Source organism: Mobula hypostoma, chromosome 2, assembly GCF_963921235.1.
Source record: "Mobula hypostoma chromosome 2, sMobHyp1.1, whole genome shotgun sequence".
Taxonomy (NCBI): domain Eukaryota; kingdom Metazoa; phylum Chordata; class Chondrichthyes; order Myliobatiformes; family Myliobatidae; genus Mobula; species Mobula hypostoma.
The window spans coordinates 119,462,207-119,486,367 of NC_086098.1; the positions used below are offsets into that span (position 1 = coordinate 119,462,207).

At 42.0% G+C, this 24,161-nt stretch overlaps 1 protein-coding gene across 1 annotated transcript in view; it reads left to right on the forward strand.

Moving 5' to 3' along the window:
- LOC134357440 (dynein axonemal heavy chain 8-like) overlaps positions 1-24,161 on the forward strand; it is a 1,088,497-nt gene that overhangs the window by 76,389 nt on the left and 987,947 nt on the right. Inside the window, exon 8 of the mRNA XM_063069028.1 lies at positions 9,453-9,566. Within this exon, the coding sequence (XP_062925098.1) occupies positions 9,453-9,566 (114 nt within the window). The remainder of the gene's footprint in view (positions 1-9,452; positions 9,567-24,161) is intronic.

Here is a 24,161-nt window from a genome sequence, read left to right on the forward strand (position 1 = left end):
ACAGGCCGACCAGGGGGAATGCCATACTAGATCTAGTACTAGGTAATGAACCGGGTCAGGTCACAGATCTCTCAGTGAGTGAGCATCTGGGGGACAGTGACCACCGCTCCCTGGCCTTTATAATTATCATGGAAAAGGATAGAATCAAAGAAGACAGAAAATTTTTAATTGGGGAAGGGCAAATTATGAGGCTATAAGGCTAGAACTTGCGGGTGTGAATTGGGATGATGTTTTTGCAGGGAAATGTACTATGGACATGCGATCGATGTTTAGAGATCTCTTGCGGGATGTAAGGGATAAATTTGTCCCGGTGAGGAAGATAAAGAATGGTAGGGTGAAGGAACCATGGGTGACAAGTGAGGTGGAAAATCTAGTCGGGTGGAAGAAGGCAGCATACATGAGGTTTAGGAAGCAAGGATCAGATGGGTCTATTGAGGAATATAGGAAGCAAGAAAGGAGCTTAAGAAGGGGCTGAGAAGAGCAAGAAAGGGGCAAGGGAAGTCCTTGGTGAGTAGGGTAAAGGAAAACCCCAAGGCATTCTTCAATTATGTGAAGAAAAAAGGGATGACAGGAGTGAAGGTAGGACCGATTAGAGATAAAGGTGGAGTAAATGTGCTTGGAGGCTGTGGAAGTGAGCGAGGTCCTCAATGAATACTTCTCTTCGGTATTCACCAATGAGAGGGAACTTGATGATGGTGAGGACAATATGAGTGAGGTTGATGTTCTGGAGCATGTTGATATTAAGGGAGAGGAGGTGTTGGAGTTGTTAAAATACATTAGGACAGATAAGTCCCCGGGGCCTGACGGAATATTCCCCAGGCTGCTCCACGAGGCGAGAGAAGAGATTGCTGAGCCTCTGGCTAGGATCTTTATGCCCTCGTTGTCCACGGGAATGGTACCGGAGGATTGGAGGGAGGCGAAAAAAGGTAGTAGGGATAGTCCAGGTAATTATAGACCAGTGAGCCTTACGTCTGTGGTGGGAAAGCTGTTGGAAAAGATTCTTAGAGATAGGATCTATGGGCATTTAGAGAATCATGGTCTGATCAGGGACAGTCAGCATGGCTTTGTGAAGGGCAGATCGTGTCTAACAAGCCTGATAGAGTTCTTTGAGGAGGTAACCAGGCATATAGATGAGGGTAGTGCAGTGGATGTGATCTATATGGATTTTAGTAAGGCATTTGACAAGGTTCCACACGGTAGGCTTATTCAGAAAGTCAGAAGGCATGGGATCCAGGAAAGTTTGGCCAGGTGGATTCAGAATTGGCTTGCCTGCAGCAGGCAGAGGGTGGGGGTGGAGGGAGTACATTCAGATTGGAGGATTGTGACTAGTGGTGTCCCACAAGGATCTGTTCTGAGAAATCTACTTTTTGTGATTTTTATTAACGACCTGGATGTGGGGGTAGAAGGGTGGGTTGGCAAGTTTGCAGACGACACAAAGGTTGGTGGTGTTGTAGATAGTGTAGAGGATTGTCAAAGATTGCAGAGAGAGATTGATAGGATGCAGAAGTGGGCTGAGAAGTGGCAGATGGAGTTCAACCGGGAGGAGTGTGAGGTGGTACACTTTGGAAGGCCAAACTCCAAGGCAGAGTACAAAGTAAATGGCAGGATACTTGGTAGTGTGGAGGAGCAGAGGGATCTCAGAGTACATGTCCACAGATCCCAGAAAGTTGCCTCACAGGTGGATAGGGTAGTTAAGAAAGCTTATGGGGTATTAGCTTTCATAAGTCGAGGGATAGAGTTTAAGAGTCGCAATGTAATGATGCAGCTCTATAAAACTCTGGTTAGGCCACTCTTGGAGTACTGTGTCCAGTTCTGGTCACCTCACTATAGGAAGGATGTGGAAGCATTGGAAAGGGTACAGAGGAGATTTACCAGGATGCTGCCTGGTTTAGAAAGTATGCATTATGATCAGAGATTAAGGGAGCTAGGGCTTTACTCTTTGGAGAGAAGGAGGATGAGAGGAGACATGATAGAGGTGTACAAGATAATAAGAGGAATAGATAGAGTGGATAGCCATCGCATCTTCCCCAGGGCACCACTGCTCAATACAAGAGGACATGGCTTTAAGGTAAGGGGTGGGAAGTTCAAGGGGGAAATTAGAGGAAGGTTTTTTACCCGAGAGTGGTTGGTGTGTGGAATGCACTGCCTGAGTCAGTGGTGGAGGCAGATACACTGGTGAAGTTTAAGAGACTACTAGACAGGTATATGGAGGAATCTAAGGTGGGGGCTTATATGGGAGGCAGGGTTTGAGGGTCGGCACAACATTGTGGGCCGAAGGGCCTGTACTGTGCTGTACTATTCTATTTCCCTGGTTGGTTGAAGCAAGATGCTGCTCTAGAAAGTCACCTCTTAGGCATTCTACAAATTCCTTTTCTTGGGATCCAGCACAAACCTGATTTTCCCAATCTACTTGCATGTTGAAATCACCCATGGCCCAAACCTTTTTACTTTTAAATTGACTTTTTACATGCCTTTTCAATCTCCTATTGTAATTTTTACCCCATATCCTGGCTGCTGTATATAACTCACATCTGTATCATTTTGTCCTTGTAGTTTCTTAACTCTATCCACAAGGATTCTACATCTTCTGATCCTATGTTACTTCTTTCTAAAGATTTGATTTCATTTTTACCAACAGAGCCACCTCATTCCCTCTACCCACTTGTCTGTCCTTTTGATTCAGTGTATGTCCTTGCAGGTTAAGTTCCCAACTGTGATCTTCTCTCAGCCAAAACACATTATTGCCCACAATATCATACCTGCCAATTACTATTTGTGCTATGAGATCATCTCCCTTATTTCGTATAGTGCGTGCATTCAAATATCTTCAGTCCTGTATTCATCACATTTTTTCAGTCTTTTTTTCATGTTACCAGGAGTTAAATTTTTAATCCTTTCTCAATCTGTTGTGATATTTTTTATCCTAGAGTCTTCAGTAACCTCTCCTGTACTCTCCTTCCCTTTTAGTTTATTATTATTTTTCCAATGCACCCTTCAACTATTTAGTATGTAGTCCTATGCACAACCCTTGTTATACACTTCAACAAGACCCTGGTTCAGGTGGAACCTGTCCCATCAACTCCCTCCTTCCCCATTACTTGTGCCAGTGTCCCACAAATTCAACCCACTTCTCCCACACCAATATTTGATGCATGCATTTTACTCTCTGATGTTATTAACCCTGTGCCAATTTGCATGTGTGTCAGGTTATTACATACTTGGTTCTGTATTTATATTTAGTCCCTAGCTTCTCAAATTACCTCCATAGAACTTTTTCCCTTCTTCTTCCTATGTTGTTGGTACCCACATGGATCACAGCAAATTAATCTCTTTCCCGTACCCCCTCCCCAAACTCCAAATTGCTCTGCAGATCAGATGAGATGAGATATGCTGAACCCAGGCACCAGAAAGACGACACAGCCTTTGGGCCTCTCTGTCTTTGCAACAGAGTATCGTGTCTATATCCCTGACTATACTATCCCCAATTATAATTACATTTCTCTTTTCTCAACACTTTTGAATGGCTTCCTGAACCACAGTGCCATGGTTCGGTTGCTCATTGTTCCTACAGCCCCACTTATCCTCACTGGGAGCAGCAATTTCAGACCTGTTGGGCAAGCTCAAGGGCTGAGACTTCTTCAGCACTCCATTTGGATTCCCCTACCTCAGTGGTCCCCAACCCCTGGGCCAAGGACTGATACATTGCTACGAAGAATGCAGTGGTGCAGCGGTAGCCGGCACCAGCACATCTTTAAGAATAAAGCCGAAATAAACAAGCTAATTAATTAGGTGCCGCCCAGCCCGTAAATGTCGGCCCATATCAGAGGGGACGCAGTCAGCAATTGCCTCTGATCTGGGCCGACATTTACGTGCCGGGCGGCACCTAATTAATTAGCTTGTTTATTTCGGCTTTTTTCTTAAAGATGTGCTGGGTGCATTCCGACTACTGCTGCACTGCTGTATCCTTCGTGACAATGTATCGGTCTGCGGCCCGGAGGTTCGGGACCACTGCCCTACCTGCTTCACTCATAATGAAGCCCTCTTGGCCTTGACCAGAGAACAAATCTGAAGTGTGGCTGCCACCTGAAACAAGTAACTCTTCCCCTCCCTAATGTATCACAATGTTTGAAGCTCATATTCCAGATCATCAGCCCTGAGCCTGAGTTCTTCAAGAAACCAACACTTGCTGTAGATATGCTCACCAGGGACAACGGTGGCATCCACCAGCAACCATATCATGCAGCTACTGCACATCATTTGATCCTGCCATCCCTATTTTATTTAATTTGGTGTAATTTGGTATCCTTTTTCAGTTCTATAAAACTAATACTATATAAAAATTGTTCTTACCTGCACCTTACCAAAGTGGGCTTCGGCCTTCTTGCCAAAGTCTCTTAAACCAAAGGCTTAGGTTGTAAACAACTCCATTGGCCCACTCAAACAATGGCCAATCCAAACTGGCCTCTGCTTTTTGTCACCAAAGCTTCTTGAGCCAAAGCCTTAGTTCCCCACTCTAACACTGGCCCACTCTCACTATGGCTGCATCACTTAAACATTACTTCTTTTTATTGGCTCAAGTGAAACTCACAGGCAATGAAAGCAACACACTCAAAACGTTGGAGGAACTCAGCAACTCAGGCAGCATCTATGGAAATGAATAGATTGTCAACGTTTAGGGCCAAGACCCTACTTCAGGACTGAGAAAGAATGGGGAAGATGCCTGATTTAAAAGGTGAGGGGAGGGGAAGGACGCTACTTAAAAGGTGACAGGTGAAGCCAGGTAGGTGGGAAAGGTCTAGGGCTGGAGTATAAGGGAGCTGATAGGAGAAGAGAGTGGACAATAGGAGAAAGGAAAGGAGAAGGGGATCCAGGAGGAAGTATTGGGCAGCTGAGAAGAGGTAAAAGGTGAGAGTGAGGAACAGAGGAGAAGGGTAGGGGAAATTTGTTTACCAGAAGGAGAAATTGATATTCATGCCATCAGGATGGAGGCTACCCAGACGGAATATAAGGTTGTTCCTCCACAAGAGGACGCCATGGACTGACATGTCAAAAAGGGAATAGGAATTGGAATTAAAATGTTTGGCCAGCAGGAATTCCCGCTTATGGTGGATAGAGCAGAGATGCTCGACAAAGTGGTCCATGAATTTATGACGGGTCTCACCAGTGTAGAGGAGGAAAAAACGGGAGCACTGGACACAATAGACAACCCCAGCAGATTCACAGGTGAAATATTGCCTCACTTGGAAGGACCACTGGGGCCCTGAATGGAGGTGAGGGTGGAGGTGTTTGGACAGGTGTAGTACTTAGGCCACCTGCAGGGTTAAGTGCCAGAAGGGAGATTAATGGGGAGGGATGAATGGAAAAGGAAATCTCGGAGGGAGTGATCCCTGCGGAAAGCAGAAGTGGGGAGGAGATCTGTAGATCTGTTTAGTGGTAGGATCCCTTTCGAGATGGCAGAAGTGTTGGGTAATGTGTTGGATGCAGAGGCTATTGGGGTGGTAGAGGAACTCTATCACTATTAAGGGGGTGGGAAGATGGGGTGAATGTGGATTTATGGGAAATGGAGGAAATGCGAGTGAGGGCAGCATCAATTGTAAAGGGACAGAAACCCTAATCCTTAAAGAAGGAGGATATCTCTGATGTCTTGGAATGGAACGACACGGTGTATTTAATGGTTAGCGCTCTCACACAAATCTCATCCTAACTACTCCAAAGTGAAACTGACACATAATGAGACTTGCTATTTTTACTTTCCTGCTTTACTATGGAAATCTTCTGCACTCTGTAACACCACAGTTTTTTTGTATTGTGAACAAATTTACTGACCCTCCTATTTACATTTTCACCGAAGGTACTTATATACCTCCATACCTAATGAAGTTGCCACTGAGTGTAGGGTCATGGTCTCATGCTACTTTAGCCCATCCACTTCAAGATTCCACATTTGGTATGTTGAGAGATGCTCTTCTGTTGTAACGCTTTGTTACTTGAGCTACAGTTACTTTCCTGTTTGCTTGAACCAGTCTGGCCATTCTCCTCTCGCTTCCCTCATTAACAAGGTGTTTTTGTCAATAGAACTGCCACTCACTGGATTTTTTTCTGTTTTTGCACCATTCTCTGTAAACACTAGAGACTGTTGTGTGTGAAAATCCTAGGAGATAAGCATGTACAAACCACCCCATCTGGCACCAACTATTATTTCACAAACAAAGTCACACTTCCTTCCCCAATTCTGTTGTTTGGTCTGAACAACAATCGAACCACTTGACCATGTTTGCATGCTTTCATGCATTGTGTTGCTGCTACATGATTGGCTAATTAAATATTTGCATTAATGAGCATGTGCACAGGTGTATCTAATAAAGTGGTCACTGAGTGTATATCATAAACAGTAGCGGTCCAGAACACTACTAGTCATGGAGCTCCATCAATTACTAGACTCTGTCAGGCCTCTGTCTACGAGCAGGCCAATTCTGAATCCAAACAGCCAAATCCCCATGGGACCCATGCATCTTAATCTTTTTGATAAGCTGTGTCAAACACTTTACAGAAATTCACCTTATCTGGCAATGCTAATTCATGTCTTCTTTTTGCCCTCCTGATTTCCCTCTTAAGTATATCCCTTGTAATCCTCTGTGAATTCCTTTGATCCCAGCTGCTTATAATACCATAAGCCATAGAAGCAGAATTAGGCCATTTGGGCCATCAAGTCGGCTCTGCATCCTATCATGTCTTCTCCTGCTTTCTCTATGTAACATTTGTTGCTCTGATTAATCAAGAACCTATCAACTGCTGCCTTAAATATACTCAATGACTTGGCACTGAACAGCCATCTGTGACAATGAATTCCACAGATTCATAAACCTTTAGCTAAAGGAATTTTTCCTCATCTCTGTTCTAAATGGATGTCCCTCTATTCTGAGATTGTGTCCTCTGATTTTAGACTTGATAGACTAGACGCTGGTCTTTTTTTTGTAATTTATTTTTTATTGAAGTTCATCATCAAACAAACATTTCCATAAGATGTATTTCAGACACTGTACATATATATCATATATTCCTATTTGTCACAAATCTCCACATAATATTTATCTGAGGCATACACTTATAGAAAAGAGAGGAAAGAAATAACAAGTAAAAGGAGAAAACTATGTACAAGTAGGGAGTGATTTTCTTTTACAACATATTCATTGATCTGTGAGAATAAAATCAGGCCTATGAGGTGTTATGTAGTTAAACCACCTTTCCCAGTATGAATCAAACTGTTCCAGCTTATGATTAACAGATGCTGTTATCTTCTCCATTTTGTAAATGTCCCTTGTAATTTTCATCCATGAGTTTAAAGTTGGGCTGTCCTGCGATAACCATTTCCTGGTAAGAGTCTTTTTACCAGCCACCAGCAGTATATTCATTAAAAATTTATCTCTTTTCAACCATTCTTGAGGTATATATCAAAAATATGTGGTCTTACTTTCTAAGGGTATGTTACATTTAAAAATGTCTTGTAGGGCATTGTGTATCCCACTCCAATAGTCTTTGATAACGGGGCAATCCCAGAAAATATGATAATGGTTTGCATTTTGATTTCCACAATTTCTCCAGCAAACAGGGAGATTACTATCATAATGGGATTTCTGAGAGGGTGTAATAAAATATCTTATCAAGTTTTTCCATCCAAACTCCCTCCATTTCTGTGAACTGGTACACTTCCATTGATACCTCCATATTATTGTCCATTCTTCCTCAGATATAATTATCCCTCCTTCCTTCTCCCATTTTGTTTTAATGTATGAAGTCGTATGTGTTTTAAGATTTGACAAACCCTTATACAAGCTTGAAGTGATTCTACTACCATTATCTGAATTCTATGCTTTTCTAAATAGTTCTATCAAACATGTACTTACCTTGGTTACATTTTTAACCCTCCTATGAACTGCAAATACCAATAAAAGTCTTGTTTTTCTAATAGGTGTTTCTCTTTAAGCATTTCAAAACTGAACAGTGTTCCTTCTTTCATTATATTGCAAAGAACTGTTATTCATTTAGCTGTTAGACGCTGGTCTTACATTTGATCTATGCCATCAGTGAGTACATTTACCTGGAGTGCTGCCACAAGAAAACATCATCCATCACCAAAGATTCCCACCATCTTGGCCATATTCTCTTCTCTCTACCAACATCAGGCAGAAGGTGTCAAACCCTTAGGTCCCACACCACCAGCCTCAGGAACAGCTATTACCCTATAATTATCAGTCTCCGGAACTGGCATAGATAACTTCATTCACCACTACTCTGAACTGATTCGATGACCTACAGACTCTCTGTCAAGGACTCTTTACAACTTGTAATTCTCAGTAGTGTTTTTATTTTCACAGTTTATGTTCTTTTGCACTTTGGTTGTCTGTTAGTCTTTGTTTATGTCTAGTTTCTCAAAAAATTCTGTTGTATTTCTTTTTTTTCCTGTACAGGGTATGTTCCTGCTAAAGAATCCAAGGTATGAAAATGAACATGGTAACATGTACATACAGTACCTTGATAATAAATTTATTTCAAACTTTGCCTTCAAATTGTCTTCCTGATCAGACCCTCAATATCCCTAAAGAGCCAGGGTTTCATAACCCTGCTGGCTTTGCCCTTCACTCTTCACTCTAACAGGAACATGTTGGCCCTGAGTTCTCCCCAGCTCTCTTTTTAAAGCCTCAAACTAGCCAATTGCCATTTACCTGCAAAAAAATCCCTCCCAATCACTCTTTGCAAGTTTCTGTTGAAAGCCATCAAAATGAACTTTGCCATACTCTAAAGTGTGTGGACCAATCCTATCCTTTTCCATAACTATTTTGAAACTAATAGAATTCATGTCACTGATCTGAAAGAGCTTCCCTTCCCCACTGTCACTGCAGTGGAGGGTGGCTAATGTGCCTTATTGAAGAAAAACTGCAAAGACAAGCCAGGAAGCCACAGTCTAGTGAGCTTACATGGTGAAAAGTAACTTGAAGGGATTCTAAGAGTCAGGAATTAATGCATTTAGAAAGGCAAGGTATGATTACAAAAGACAGCATCACTATATGCATCAGATATCATGTCTCATGAATTCGGTTGAGATTCTTGAAGAGGTAACCAAGAGTATTAACAAGGACATGGCAGTAGACATTACTTACATGGATTTTAGCAAGACTTTTGACAAGGGTGGTCTGAAAGGTTAGACCACATGAGATCTCGGGTGAGATTGCCAAATAGATTTTTAAAAATGGTCTTAATAATAGAGACAGAGGTTGGTAGTAGAGGCTAGCTTATGTAGTTCAGAATCAGGTAAACCATGTTCTTATTGAAGATCATCATGCAATATAGCCTTTTAAGAAACTGCCTATTTAGACATATTTTACTATGGTATGTTATGGAAACTGTATCCTTGATGAAGAATGAAGACTGATCTGTTTATCTCTTTACTGTAGATGTGGTTGGAGCTAGATTCTCAAATCACTGACGCAGCTAATGGAGCAAAAGACAATGTGAAATTTCTGCAAGCATTGGAGAAAGTTTGTCAGCCACTTTACGATTCTGATCCAGTAAGTATTTTCTTTCTGAAGGATTTTCCGGTTTTCTGCAAAATTTATAGTTAGCAGTAAAAACTTTACTCTGATCAGCTCATGATAGCACATAGAAGCAGAATCATAGAAATTTAGAGCACAGAAGTAAATCAGTCAGCCACTTTTTGATTATGACTCTTAAGGGGTTCTCCAAGTACCTCTTAAATAAAGTTTGCAATTCTGTCTCCATCCCTATTTAGAGTCAAGAAGTCGTTCCGCATAGAAACATGCCTACCAGGGGAAATAGACTGACTACACTGAGATTAGGATGTTAGAAATGGTGAGGATGGGTGTGGGACATGTAACAGAGAAGGAGTTCAGGGGCAGGGGGTGGCTTGGGTGCAGGCACATCCAGCCCTGAGACACCAGGCAGGTTAAATTAATTCCAAACAATTGGATATTGAACATTACAGAATACCTCCCTGGTGCTTCCTGCTCACCCCCGCTCTTCCTTTTTTCCCAACCATGATTCCCCTCTCCCTGTCCCTTTCCCACTCTCAGTCTACAATAGTGACTCATATCAGAATCAGGTTTATCATCACTCTCATATGTCATGATTTTTATTTTGTTGTTTTGTGGCAGTAGTACAGTGCAGTACATTAAGTTACTAAAGCACTGTGCAAGTGTCTTAGGCACCCTAGCTATTCCCCCTGGTAAGTGTGTTTCTATGCTCCTTGCATAATTTTCCGTGCTTCTATTATTTCACCTTTCATTTTCCTTCACTCCAGGGAAAACAGAGCCAGCCTACCCACTTTCTCCTTATAACTCAAGCTTTCTAACTCAGGCAACATTTTTGTGTATCTTTTCCATACCTTCTCTAACTTTTCTGTAATGTGACATGCAGAAGTGCCTACAATAATCTGTGTAGTTTAACCGAAGTTTTGTACAGCTGTAACATAATGTTCCAACTCTTGTACTCTGTGCCTCAACTTACAAAGCCAAGCATGCCATTGGCCTTATTCATCATACTGTCTACTCATGTTGCCACTTTCAAGGAACTATTTACTTGTACCCATGGCCTCTTCATTTAATAATGCTCACCAGCCCAGCCATTCCGCAATCTAACATTAGGCAACCTTCTTCACTGTTCACCATACAATCAATTTTGGTGTTATTTGCAAGCTTAGTACTTATCCCAAATATATTAATATTTTGGTTGAAAATGTACATTCAGTGGCCACTTTATTAGGTACCCCTATACCTAATAAAATGCCTACTGAATGCATGTTAGTGGCCTTCTGGTACCTCTAGCCTATCACCTTCAAGGTTCAATGTGTTGTGTGTTCAGAGATGCTCTCCTGCACACCTTTGTTATAACACGTGGTATTTTGAGTTACTGTTGCCTTGCTGCCTGAACCAGTCTGGCCATTCTCCTCTGACCTCTCCCATTAGCAAGGTATAGTATTTTCACCCATAGAATTGCCACTCACTGGATGTTTTTTGTTTCTCACCCAATTCTCTGAAAACACCCATCTTTCAGCACCAATCATTCCACAGTCAAAGTCACTTAGATTGCAGTTCTTCCCCCTTCTGATGTCTGGTCTGAACAACAACTGAACCTCTTGGCCATGTTTGCATACTTTTATGCATTGAGTTGCTGCTGCATTATTGACTGTTTAGATATTTGCATTAATGAGCAGATGTATTGCTGTACCTAATAAATTGGCCACATAGAGTATATGACAATAATTTCTGTTATCCAATCTAAAAAAACACCCCTCCGCTACCACCCTCTCTGTCCTACTACCAATGGAAAATTGTATCCAATTTTCTAGGTCACCCTGGATCCCATTTGTTCAAACCTTCTAGAGAAGCTTACCATGTGGGATCTTTTATATAGGCATCCGTTAGTCTCGTGAGACCTTGGAAGGTTTCCAGAGCGCATGCCTGGGCAAGGTTGTATAGATGACCGGCAGTTGCCCATGCTGCAAGTCTCCCCTCTCCACGCCACCGATGTTGTCCAAGGGAAGGACACTAGGGCAGATACAACTTGGCACCTCAGAGCAATGTGTGGTCAAGTGCCTTGTTCAAGGACACAACATGCTGCCTGAGCTGAGGCTTGAACTAGCGACCTTCAGATCACTAGACTGACACCTTAACCACTTGGCCATGTGCCAACACTGTGGGATCTTAATGAAAGTCCTAATTAAAGGCCTTTGAAAACAACTTCTACCACCCTACTTTTGTAAGCATTCTTAGTCATCACTTCAAAAGACTCAATCAAATTTGTGAGATATGATTTTCCGCTTAGAAAGCAATGCTGAATATCCCAAATAAGTTGATCACAAGGGACTGCAAAAGAAACTGCTGGAGGAACATAGCAGGTCATATTTCCCTTCATAAAAAAGGAATTATACAATCAATATTTTGGGTCAAGATTATCTACTTCCATCTCCTGATCCACCCCTCCAGCCCTCCTTTCACCCAGTTTCTTACCCCTCTCTACTTATTCCACCTGCCCATCACACACATACTCCTCCCACTGGATCTCTTCCCCCCCACTGTTCTCATCTGCCTACCCTATCTTATTTGGTCCCATGCTTCACCTTCTTTTCAAATCAGATTTCATCATCTATACCCCTTTGTTAACTCCACCTTTCACCTTCCAGCTTCTTGTCACTATTCACAACTTTCTCTCCATCTGCTAATCACTCCTTCTCACCTGGATCCACCCATCGCTTACCAGCTCAAACCTCACCCCATCCCTTCACCTCTTTATAAAGGCTAACTCCTCTTTATTTCCTCAGTCCAGATAAAGGGTCTCAATTCAAAATGCCGACTGTTCATTAAACTCTGAAGATGCTGCCTGACCCTCTAAATTCCTCCAGCAGTTTGTTTCTTATTCCTATTTAGTCTATTCCTTTCTAAGTGCAGACCTTGTTTCTCAGAATCCTTTCCATTTACTTTACTACGGCTGAGGCAAGCTCATCCACCTGTAGTTGTTTGCTTTATTCCTGCTGCTCTTCTTAAGTAAAGGCACAACATCAGCTATCCTCATGTCTTCTGATGCCTCACCTGTGGACAAAAAGGATACAAAGTTAACTGCTAAGAGAATTGGGCCTCTCAGGTTATATATACGTTAAAGGAATCTTCCCTCAGTTTCCTTTGTTCGAAAGAAAATGCTTATATCATCAACTTATTCACTTGGGCAAACAAAAGAATGTTAACATCTGAAAAACAAACTTTCTCGAACTGCCTCATTGGTAACTGAATGGACATTCTTTGTTTTTCATGCATTTTCTTCTTTCAAGTTAAAGCGGAATTGATTTCTACTATTTTCAAGTTCTTTGGCTTTAAATGTCAACCACAGCTGTTCACCCAAATTTGCAATTTTATCCTTAAAGTACGTGCAGAGAATAGACACCCTATCTCCTGAAGTCTGTATCAGTGCAGCAATCAACTGTCTTCCATTTTGTAATGTATCGAATGTGGCCCTCATCCAGATGGCTACCTTTGATTGCATCGAGTTGGAGTTATGTGTACATTTGGGTATTGAAATACTATGTAAGCTATTGTCTGTCCACAGGTTTGACAATGTTGCCATGGAATATTGCATTCAGTTGAACTCCACCATATCATAAAATGTCCTTGAGGCTCTGAAGGAAAATGGGAAAGTAGATATTGCATGCAGAATGTCAAAGTAATTTGACAGGCCTTCTTACCAAAGCTTTCAAAAAATTATCAAAGCCTTGCTTGTTTGACTGTGAATTGGGCTCTGTCAGTTTTGGTATGTTTTTTGTAAGTGCTTTTTCATACTCATCCATTCTTACAGCCTGGAGGTACGTATTTATTTGGGTATTGATCTTTATCGCTGACTGATGGTGCATTGATTTGTTATTTGGTCCAGATGTTGATCCAGTTTGACTAGTTCACTGAAAGCACATCACAGGTAGACAGGATTGTGAAGAAAGGATTTGACATCCTCATCTTCATCAGTCAGGCACTGGGTATAGAAGTTGGGATATTTTGTTTCAATTGTATAAGATGTTAGTGACACCGCATTTCAAGTATTGCGTACTGTTTTTCTGGCACTGTTAGAGGAAATATATCAATAAACTGGAAAGAGTGCAGAGAAGATTTGTGAGAATGTTGCCACGATTGAGGGCCTGAGTTATAGGGAGAGATTGGGCAAGCTGAGACTTTATTCCTTGGAGCATAGTAGACTGAGTGTGACCTTACAGAGGTGAATAAAATAATGATGCGCATAAATAGGGTGAATGGTAAATTGATTTAATATTGTCTCATATCAAAGGCACTTTTTTCTTGCATGTCAAACATACACATAAATTCATCAGATCAGTATGTTGCGGTAGTATAAGGGAAAATCAATAACAGAATGTGGAATATAGTGTTACAATTACAGAGAAATTGCAGTGCTGACACAGATAAAATGGCAGGCATTGGCATGGTAGATTGTGAGGACAAAATTCCACCTTATTGTACAAGAGGTCTGTACAATAGTCTTAAAATAACAAGATAGCCTGGAAGTACGTGCTTTTGAGCTTTTGTCTCTTCTGCCTGAAGGGAGTGGGGGAGAAGAGAGAATGGATTGGGAGTGTTCTTTGGTTATATTGACTGTTTTACCAAGGGAGTGAAAAGTGTACCAAGGCTGGTTTTTGTGTTAGCTGAGCTGTCCACAACTTGGACAATTTTATATGTTATATTTTAAATTTACTTTGAAAGGCTTCTACAGCATAGAACATTGAATAGTATAAGCACAAAAACAGGTTCTTTGGCCCATGATGTTGTGCCAAATTAATTAAGCTAGTACTTAAACATCTAACAATTTGCCTTCTGCCTATACAATCAAAGTTCAAATTTATTACCATATACAACCATGAGATTCATCTTCTTGCAAGCACTACAAAAAGTAACACGATAGTATTCACAAAAATAAAACACATAATAAGACTGTCACATATCAAATTTGCAAGAGACAAATTGTGCAATAGTAAAAAAAAAGTAAACAAATTACACATGGAACATCAACTGCAGAGTCCTTGAAAGTGAGTCCACAGCTGCAGAGCTGGTTCAGCTAGAAGTGAGTGAAGCTAGTGCAGGGGCCTGATGGCCACAGTGCAACTTCTGCTCCTGAACCTGATGGCATGGGACTCACTACTTCTTCACCACCCGCCTGATGGTTGCAGTGAGAAGAGAGGGAGATTGGTCAAATGCAGGCAGACAATGCTGAACACCTGTTTGTTTTTCGATCTCATACTCAATGAATTTAATCTTGCTGAACACTTTAATCGTTGTGGAGTAATAGAGCCGAGCACAGGTTTGTCTTCTGCTCTCAGGCCTTTGTGCAGCATCCATCCCCAGCAATGGCCTGTTCTGATTTATCTGCTCTCTTAAGAGTCTAGTTTGCTGAAACTCTCAGGAGATTGCAAAAACATCATTTCATTTAGTTAGTGCAAAAGTACATGCTTTAAGGCAAGTTGCAGGCTGCAAGCTGTAGTGATGACAGTTCAGAAGTATATCTACCAGAATATCTCGTAGTTTTGTGAGGTGCTTATAAAATGTCGCTGTTGGTCACCAGCATCATTGTGCTCCATAACCCTCTAATCTCTGCACGTTCACATTTGGAATATTGTGAATTTGCTGGTCACCTCATTATAGGAACAATGTGAAACTTTAGAGAGGGTGAGGAGATTTACCAGGATGCCACCTGGATTAGAGAACATGTCGTATGAAGAAAGGCTGTGTAAGCTAGGGCTTTTCCCTGTGGCATAAGAGGAATGAGAAGTGACTTTATAGGGTGTATAAAGTGATAAGAGGCATAGGTAAAGTGGACAATCTGTGCTATTTTCCCAGGGAGGCAATGCTAATATGAGAGGTCATAATTTTAAGGTTGTTAAGGAAATTACTCAAATATATTTACAACTGCTAGAGAAATTACTCAAATACACTACTTGGATAGTTTTGGACTTGGAAGTAAAGAGAACTTTATTCATTATATAATAGGGAGTGGAACTGCTAACAATGGGTTTTGAACTCCAATTAGTACAGAGAGCACAGCTCCTTTTATACATGTACAAATCTATTGCAAAAGCCAAGTCAGTTTGATTCCCTTATGAAAAGCTAGGTTCACATGCAGTTCTCTTGTGATAAGCTATACCCATAGCAACAGACAAAGCTAAAAATTCAGTCCTGTGTACAAGTTAGTTTTAACAAAGATAGTTTGTCTCATATCCTTGGGGCTAATTTTTACAAGGTAAGCTACTGCAAGTATTTATTCTAAGAATTGTCTCTGCGAAAAGCAAAGGCCATATCTTTCACAAACTAAGCTGCAAACTGGCTTCCATACTCAAAAAGCCAATATTAACCCTTTGTCTATCAAAATCTTCAACTCTATCTTTTTCTCCACAATCCTCTTCTTTTTGATCGCAAGATCAACCATAAATATCAGAGTTGCAAATAGGGCCTCATAACCCAGTGGTAGGGGTCTCATTTTTAAACATTCCTCTTCATTATACTCCGGGTCATAAGTATCAATGTTAACCAGAGGGAGCATAGAAAAGGGGCAATTTGTTAAACGGGATAGGGTTGCACATATGAGTCGAATGGTCAAAACACATACTATTACTGTATGATTATAATTCTAAAATGTATTAGCGGTTCCCTCAAACCACCAAAGAGGTTCCCCAGGGTCACCATCCTCTTAGGAGGGTTATAGCCATGGAATTTTTCTCCAGTCTTACATATCTGTGCTACACTTTTCTGGATGTGGCTGGCCAGGTGGGTTATGTTTTCAAATACATCAGGAATATAGGTACAACATTCCTGTCCTATAATGGCACATGTTCCTTCTTTCTCAGCTGAACTAAAATCTAGGGCTGTCCTGTTTTGCAGGGCCACAGTTCAAGTGGCTATTACTTCAGCAGTTAAGCCTAAATTGGAGGGAGGCGAATGTTGTCCCCTTGTTCAAAAAAGGTAGTAGGGATAATCCGGGTAATTATAGACCAGTGAGCCTTACGTCTGCGGTGGGAAAGCTGTTGGAAAAGATTCTTAGAGATAGGATCTCTGGGCATTTAGAGAATCATGGTCTGATCAGGGACAGTCAGGATGGCTTTGTGAAGGGCAGATCGTGTCTAACAAGCCTGATAGAGTTCTTTGAGGAGGTGACCAGGCATATAGATAAGCGTAGTGCAGTGGATGTGATCTATATGGATTTTAGTAAGGCATTTGACAAGGTTCCACACGGTAGGCTTATTCAGAAAGTCAGAAGGCATGGGATCCAGGGAAGTTTGGCCAGGTGGATTCAGAATTGGCTTGCCTGCAGAAGGCAGAGGGTAGTAGTGGAGGGAGTACATTTGGGTTGGTGGGTTGTGACTAGTGGTGTCCCACAAGGATCTGTTCTGGGACCTCTACTTTTCGTGATTTTTATTAACACCTGGATGTGGGGATGGAGGGGTGGGTTGGCAAGTTTGCAGATGACACAGAGGTTGGTGGTGGTGTTTTAGATAGTGTAGAGGATTGTTGAAGATTGCAGAGAGACATTGACAGGATGCAGAAGTGGGCTGAGAAGTGGCAGATGGAGTTCAACCCGGAGAAGTGTGGGGTGGTACACTTTGGAAGGACAAACTCCAAGGCAGAGTACAAAGTAAATGGCAGGATACTTGGTAGTGTGGAGGAGCAGGGGGATCTCAGGGTACATGTCCACAGATCCCTGAAAGTTGCCTCACAGGTGGATAGGGTAGTTAAGAAAGCTTATGGGGTGTTAGCTTTCATAAGTCGAGGGATAGAGTTTAAGAGTCGCAATGTAATGATGCAGCTCTCTGAAACTCTGGTTAGGCCACACTTGGAGTACTGTGTCCAGTTCTGGTCGCCTCAGTATAAGAAGGATGTGGAAGCACTGGAAGGGGTACAGAGGAGATTTACCAGGATGCTGCCTGGTTTAGAAAGTATGCATTATGATCAGAGATTAAGGGAGCTAGGGCTTTACTCTTTGGAGAGAAGGAGGATGAGAGGAGACATGATAGAGGTGTACAAGATAATAAGAGGAATAGATAGAGTGGATAGCCATCGCATCTTCCCCAGGGCACCACTGCTCAATACAGGAGGACATGGCTTTAAGGTAAGGGGTGGGAAGTTCAAGGGGGATATTAGAGGAAGGTTTTTTACTCAGAGAGTGGTTGGTGCGTGGAATGCACTGCCTGAGTCAGTGGTGGAGGCAGATACACTGGTGAAGTTTAAGAGACTACTAGACAGGTATATGGAGGAATTTAAGGTGGGGGGTTATATGGGAGGCAGGGTTTGAGGGTCGGCACAACATTGTGGGCCGAAGGGCCTGTAATGTGCTGTACTATTCTATGTTCTATATTCTATGTTAAATAAGTATTATAACCACAGGCAAGACTAGACACTAAACTAATGAGGCAAATAAGTCTGCATCTTGATACCACTTCATTTTCCTTCATTTTTCCTTATTTTCTAGTTCACTATTAGACTCCAAATAGAGGGCTGATACAGTTTACACTTATTCCATGCACCCAATCAGCTTTGCTTTGTACCTTGACTGCCATATGGGTAGCTAACAGCACTTGATAGGGTCATTTTCACCTCAGAGAGAGAGTCTCTTTCCAGTGATTTAATATATACATAATCATATACATATACATAATTAAATAGATGTGTATTTCCTTCGCAGGTTTGGGCAGGGCCGCGGTCACTTTTCCTTGATTCATTCTAATAGCTTCACATAGAGTTTTTACTATTCTAGGGTTTTCTCATAAATCCATTTCAGCATTGTTTGGGCACTTGTCAAAGGGGGCCTGGAAGGCATGGGTCTTCCCATAAATACTTCAAAAAGGGTCAATTTGGTGGTCCTGTTAACATGATTTCTCAAGGTATACAGAGCAATCAGCAGCACCTCGGGCCATTTTAATCCCACCTCTTGGCATACTTTGGCCAGAGTGTCTTTCAGTACTTCCCTGATCCATTCCATTAATCCAGATAATTGTGGTTGGTAGGGCACATACCACTCAATGGAGAATCCCTGGGCTTAGCCCAATGCTTTACCTAATTTCCCCATAAAGTACATTCCTCTATCACTATTAAACTGAAAAGGAATCCCAAATCAGGGAATAATCTCATTCATCAGTAATTTCACTATTGTCCTGGATTCATCTTTTCATGTGGGAAAGGCTTCTATCCATTTAGAAAACACGTCCACTATTACTAAGAGATATAACGCCCTGGGAGAGGTTTCTCTGTAGCAGCAATGTTTGGGTTATGACTAGAGATAATGGGGGCTTTGGAATGTGCAGCGTCCAATGAGGGAAGGTTTTTCTTTCTTGTGTGACCGAGAGCGAGGGATTGGCGGGCTTTTGTTTGGCGGAAGATGGAGAGAGAAGATGCCAGAACAGAGAGGTCATAGACTGCAGGGCTGAGTGGATGTGGAATGGGGTCAGGAGTGGATGACACCTGGAGGAAGTTGATGGGGAACGAACAGACAGAAAAATTGTGAGCTCCAATGTGCGCATTAGACTATTTCATTAAAATGGACCCTTTTCTTTTTGTTTCTTTACTAACCATCTAGTCAAATTAAGAATTATAATGCTAAAGTGTTTAAATGCAGATGGTGTACTGTTTGTTATTTCGTGGTACTGAATTGTAACGGGAAAACATCACATAGCATCCACATAAATGAGATGTCACAAATTTGGCAGGCCAGGGAGTGTCTTCTCCTAGACTAATGCTGGCGACTGAACCTGAGGGTTACACAGATATTTATATTCCCCACTTACTGGCATATGTAAAAAGCCTATCTGCATATTCAGAAATGTTGCCTCTGGGGTGGGCAGATGATCAAATTTAGCAGGGAACTTTCCCCAATTATTTCTTTGGTAAATCTCACAAGTCCTAATCAGCAGTTCTGCTGCTATTGATAGCCCTGGCGCAAACCACTGCTGTTGTATTTGGTGTGTCACTGCTCCTCCTCGTACATGCCCTTGGCCATGTGCCAATCTAACAATGGCGTAGAGGAGACTATGGTGACAAACTAGGGCAGCCATCAGGGTGCAAACATAATCCACTGGCATAATGTGTGCAGCATTTATTTTTCCAAAGCTGCTGTTCCTTTGCACTGGCCGCCTGCTGTGCAGCCAGTAAGGAATCTATGGTAAGGGGTCCAGGTGTAAACTGTTATTAAGTTCATTGAAATGGTTATGGGCTCCCCGGAAAGGGCGGGAGATCTAGCGGCTGCACCTGCTGCAGCGTTACCTTGTGCCATAGGGTCGGAGCTAGTGTACGGGCTTCACAGTTTATTACAGCAATCTGCTGGGGCAATGAAATAGCCTGTAGCAAATTCTTAATATGTTAAGCATGCTGTTAAGGTTTACCGGAGGAAGTAATAAATCCTCTATGCTGCCATAGGGTACCGAAATCATTTACTAGCCCAAAAGCATATGGTGAATTGGTATAAATATTCACAGTTTTAGCCTCAGCTGAGATGCAAGCTCTAGTGAATGACTTGTACTGATGTTTCTGAAGGGAGGGAACCCACTTCCAATACCTCATGAAGAGGCACCACAACATACCCAGTCAGTGTCTCAAAATCATTGAACCATCTGTAAAAAGAATCAGATCTGGGTTTTGGATGAGAGGAGATGGTGGCTTCCACAGTTAACACACAGTCATGTTGTTCGGTGTCACTGTAAATGGGAACAAGGGTGGCAGGTTCTCTTTTAAAAATCAGATTTGGCTTTGATAGTAGCAAGATCTCATATGCTGTTCGCCTTGCTGTTGTTAAGTGTTCTGTAACCACTGAACTGAGGAGTAGTGTTGCTGCATGAAGAGTCAATACCATGCAGGAATAGTCCAATATTATAGGAGCCGCCTTTTCAACCATCACTGCGTTGCCACGACAGCTCGTAGGCAGCCAGGAAGGCCAAGCACCATGGGTGGAAACTGAGTAGAGTAGTATGCCACCAGTCTTTTCCAGCCACTGTATTCTTGAGTCAGCAAGGTGCTCGCAACTACCTCCTTTTCACTAGTATATAACTGGAAGGATTTAGAGTAGTCACGAATGCCCAAGGCTGCTGTGTGGAATAGTTCCTTCTTCAGAGACTGTTATGCCTGTTCCATTTCTGGGCTCCATTGGATTTGAGATGGTGTTATCCTGTAGTAGCACAGCGTCATAGGTTCTGTTTTCAGGAACCCTTTGTAAACAATAACTTGCCATTTCGAGGATGCAAGCATCTGCTTTTTATTTTCTGCTCTAGGAGATTGCACAATTGCGAACACGCATTCAGGACCATAGCCCAAATAGGTAACAATTATTTGGTAGAACTGTAACTTAGATAATGAGGCTCAGTGTCCATGGACTACCAGGTGGTTTAACAGTGATACAGGGTCTTTCTGGCAATCTGCCAGTGTCATGGAGGCTAGTAGCAGATCATCAGCATATTGTAAAATGATGCTAGTGTCTGGCAAGAGTAATGTATTCGAGTTGCTTTGTACAGCAGCTGTATGTACTGCTGGGCTCTCAGTATAGCACTGAGGCAATCTCGTCCAGGTATATTGTTGTCCATTATGCAAAAAGGCAAACAGGTATTGACTGTACTCGTGAAGAGGGACCAGGAAGAAGGCGGAGCAGAGGTCAATCACTATGTACCATTGAGATTCAGACGGCATAGAGATCAAAGTCACATTTGTGTCTGGTAAAACTGGGAAAGTGGGCTGTGCTATCTGGTTGACAGCCCACAAATTATGCACATTCATTTGGCTTGCCCAGTTTTGGGATTGGCAATATTGTGCAATGCCCACAAGGGTGCGTCTACTTTTTCAGTCAAAGTGGGGGGGGGGGTCATACTGAGGAGAAGGGAGTGACTTCCCATCTAAAGGTGCAAAGAATCCTAAAAGGGAGAGTCTTGAAGAGGATTTGTCACTATCATTCCATTATTGACACCAAATTTGGTTATGCCAATTGGAAGGGTGCCCCGAATTTGCTCTTTTAACCATTTCACCATTGGACCCAGACCTTTGGGCTTAGAGGGGGCCTTTATTCCCAGGGATACATGAGGTACGGAGTAGTCTCCTTCCAGGAAGTAATTTATCTGAGAAAGGTATAGCTGCTTTTTGGAGGCTATACCTTCAGAGCTAAAAAAATATTTGGCCCTTAAATGAACATTCATTAGTAATTTGCAAGTCGTAATTAGCCCCACCAAAAATACCCCTGATGTGGTTTCATTTTCAATTACGGTTTGCAGTATATTTCTCCAGGGATTCCCTCTATCTGCCAACTACATAGGGCAGGTGACTCCTTTGAGTCACAGGTTGCTATAATGTCATTGCTTGAAATCGTGGCACATTGGGTTCAGTAACTCAAGATACAATCTGTCTGGGGTACAGTGCATGCTCACATTTAGTTTGCACAAAGCTCTTTGACCCAGCAAATTAACGGGTGAACTTCGTGCACAACCAATGATTCTACTACCGTGTGGTCTCCCAATTTAATATTAACAGATTCAGATAAGGGCTCAATCATGGGGATTCTGGCTATCCCCACAGTCTTACCAATATTCCCTCCTTTTGGCAAGTCCACAGAGGAGAATACGGACAATAAGGTAGTGCCGGAATCAATCAGGATTTGTATCTTTTTCTGGCTTACTTGTATTTTGACTATGGAGTCTTCTAGGGGATAGTAGAAAGCCTGATCATTGCTGCCTGCGTTGCCCAGCCCTCATGACCCCACTATTGCTGATCCTAGGAAAAGGGATTACTCATAGACTCTCCCAGTCCTTTCTTCTCTGTTATTTCCCTCCCTTTCATTTTCGTCAAAACGGGTGCATCACTCCTATGCCTGGTATCCTTTTCTCCCACACATCTTGACTTTTATCCTGCTTTCTTTCTTTTCTTCCCTCCTTTCTACTCCTGAGATCTTTTCCTTCATAACATGCTCTTTTCTGTTGCACATTCTGTCCCTTCACTTCTTCAGTACTTTTAAACAATCCATTACATTCCATATTAATAAGGAAAGTTATCACTTCATCCCATTTTTAATTCTGCCACTTCAGGTTAGCCAATTTGAATGAGTGTTGTACTGCCATTTTTTATGTTACTTTCAAACCCTCCTGTGTTTTAGGTTTAAGTTTTGGGGGTTGGTGCTTTTTAGACACTTCTTCCCATCTAAGACCAGTGACCCTGGCTCCATCCATATAAATCATTAGAAAAAATAATCACATACCCTGCCTTCTCCAGTTTCCAGCTATATCTTGTCCACTGGGGAACCCGGAGGCATGAGGGGCTCACCTAGAAGTTGCTTATGTGCCCAGCTCAGGGACCATTTGAGGTGAATGGTCCTGGGTTCAAATCCAGCTGCTCCTTGCACGCTTTCCATCTGTGAAAGCAATTTGGTCTCGTAAAAACTAAGGAAATGGCAAAAAATGCTGCCCAATGCACCACAAGGTGTGAAAAGGAATAATATTCCAAATCCTTTGTGTGAAGCCTGATGACCCTTTCTTTAATCTCTCCCCTCTGATCGTAAACCTCTGCCCTCTTGTTTTTTGCATCTCATCTCCTCCTTTCTCTGCCCCTTATGATCTTATGTATCTCTATCAGGTCTCCTGTCGATCTCATACGTTCCAGGGAGTAAAGTCTTAAGTTATGCAACCTCTTCTTGTAACTCAGGTCACTAATTCCAGGCAATATTCTGGTAAATCTTTTCTGCGCTCTTTCTAGCTTAGTTCTTTGCTGTAACAAAGTGACTAAACGATATACAAACCTTGAAGTGTGGCCTTACCAACATCTTGTATAACTGCAACATAACTTCGCAGCTCCTATACTCAATGCCCTGAATGATGAAGGCCAACATGCCAAAGGCCTTGCTCAATATGTATCTACCTGAGACACCACTTTCAGTGAACTATACTTATGCATTCCTGTCTTTCTGTTCCTTAACAACCCTCAGGCCCTACCATTTACTGGATAAGTGCTACTTTTGTTTGATCGCTCAAGATGTAATATCTCATATGTATTGGGATTGAAAGCCATTTGACAGTCCTCCGCCACACGCTTAGTTGATCGAGATGCCATCTGTAATTTTTCATAATCTTCTACATTGTCTGCAACACCAGCTATTTCTGTATCATCAGCAAACTTACTAACAATGTCTTGTATATTCACATCTAAATTGTTTATATAAATTACAAACAGCAAATATGCCAACAAGCCACTAGACACAGGCCTCCAGTTCAAGAAACAGCCCTCGACCATCACCTTTTGCTTTGGCTCACCACTGAGCCAAATATAAATCTAATGTGCTATCTTCCCCTGGATCCCATGCAATCTAAACTTTCAGTCTAGTCTGCCATGAAGGACCTTGTTTAAGGCCTTGCTTAAGCCCAAATTGGCAACATCTAATAAAGTACCCTCATCTATTCTCTTGGCTACATTCGTGAAGGGACTTAAAAAAATTGTCAGATATAATTTCTCACACACAAAGCAGTGTTGACTGTCCTGAATCAGACCCTGTTTCTCGAAATGCTTGTAGATACCCTCCCTTGGAATCTCCTAAGCAATTTACCCACCACTGATGTCAGACTCACTGGCCTTATCTTATCTTGTTTTTGC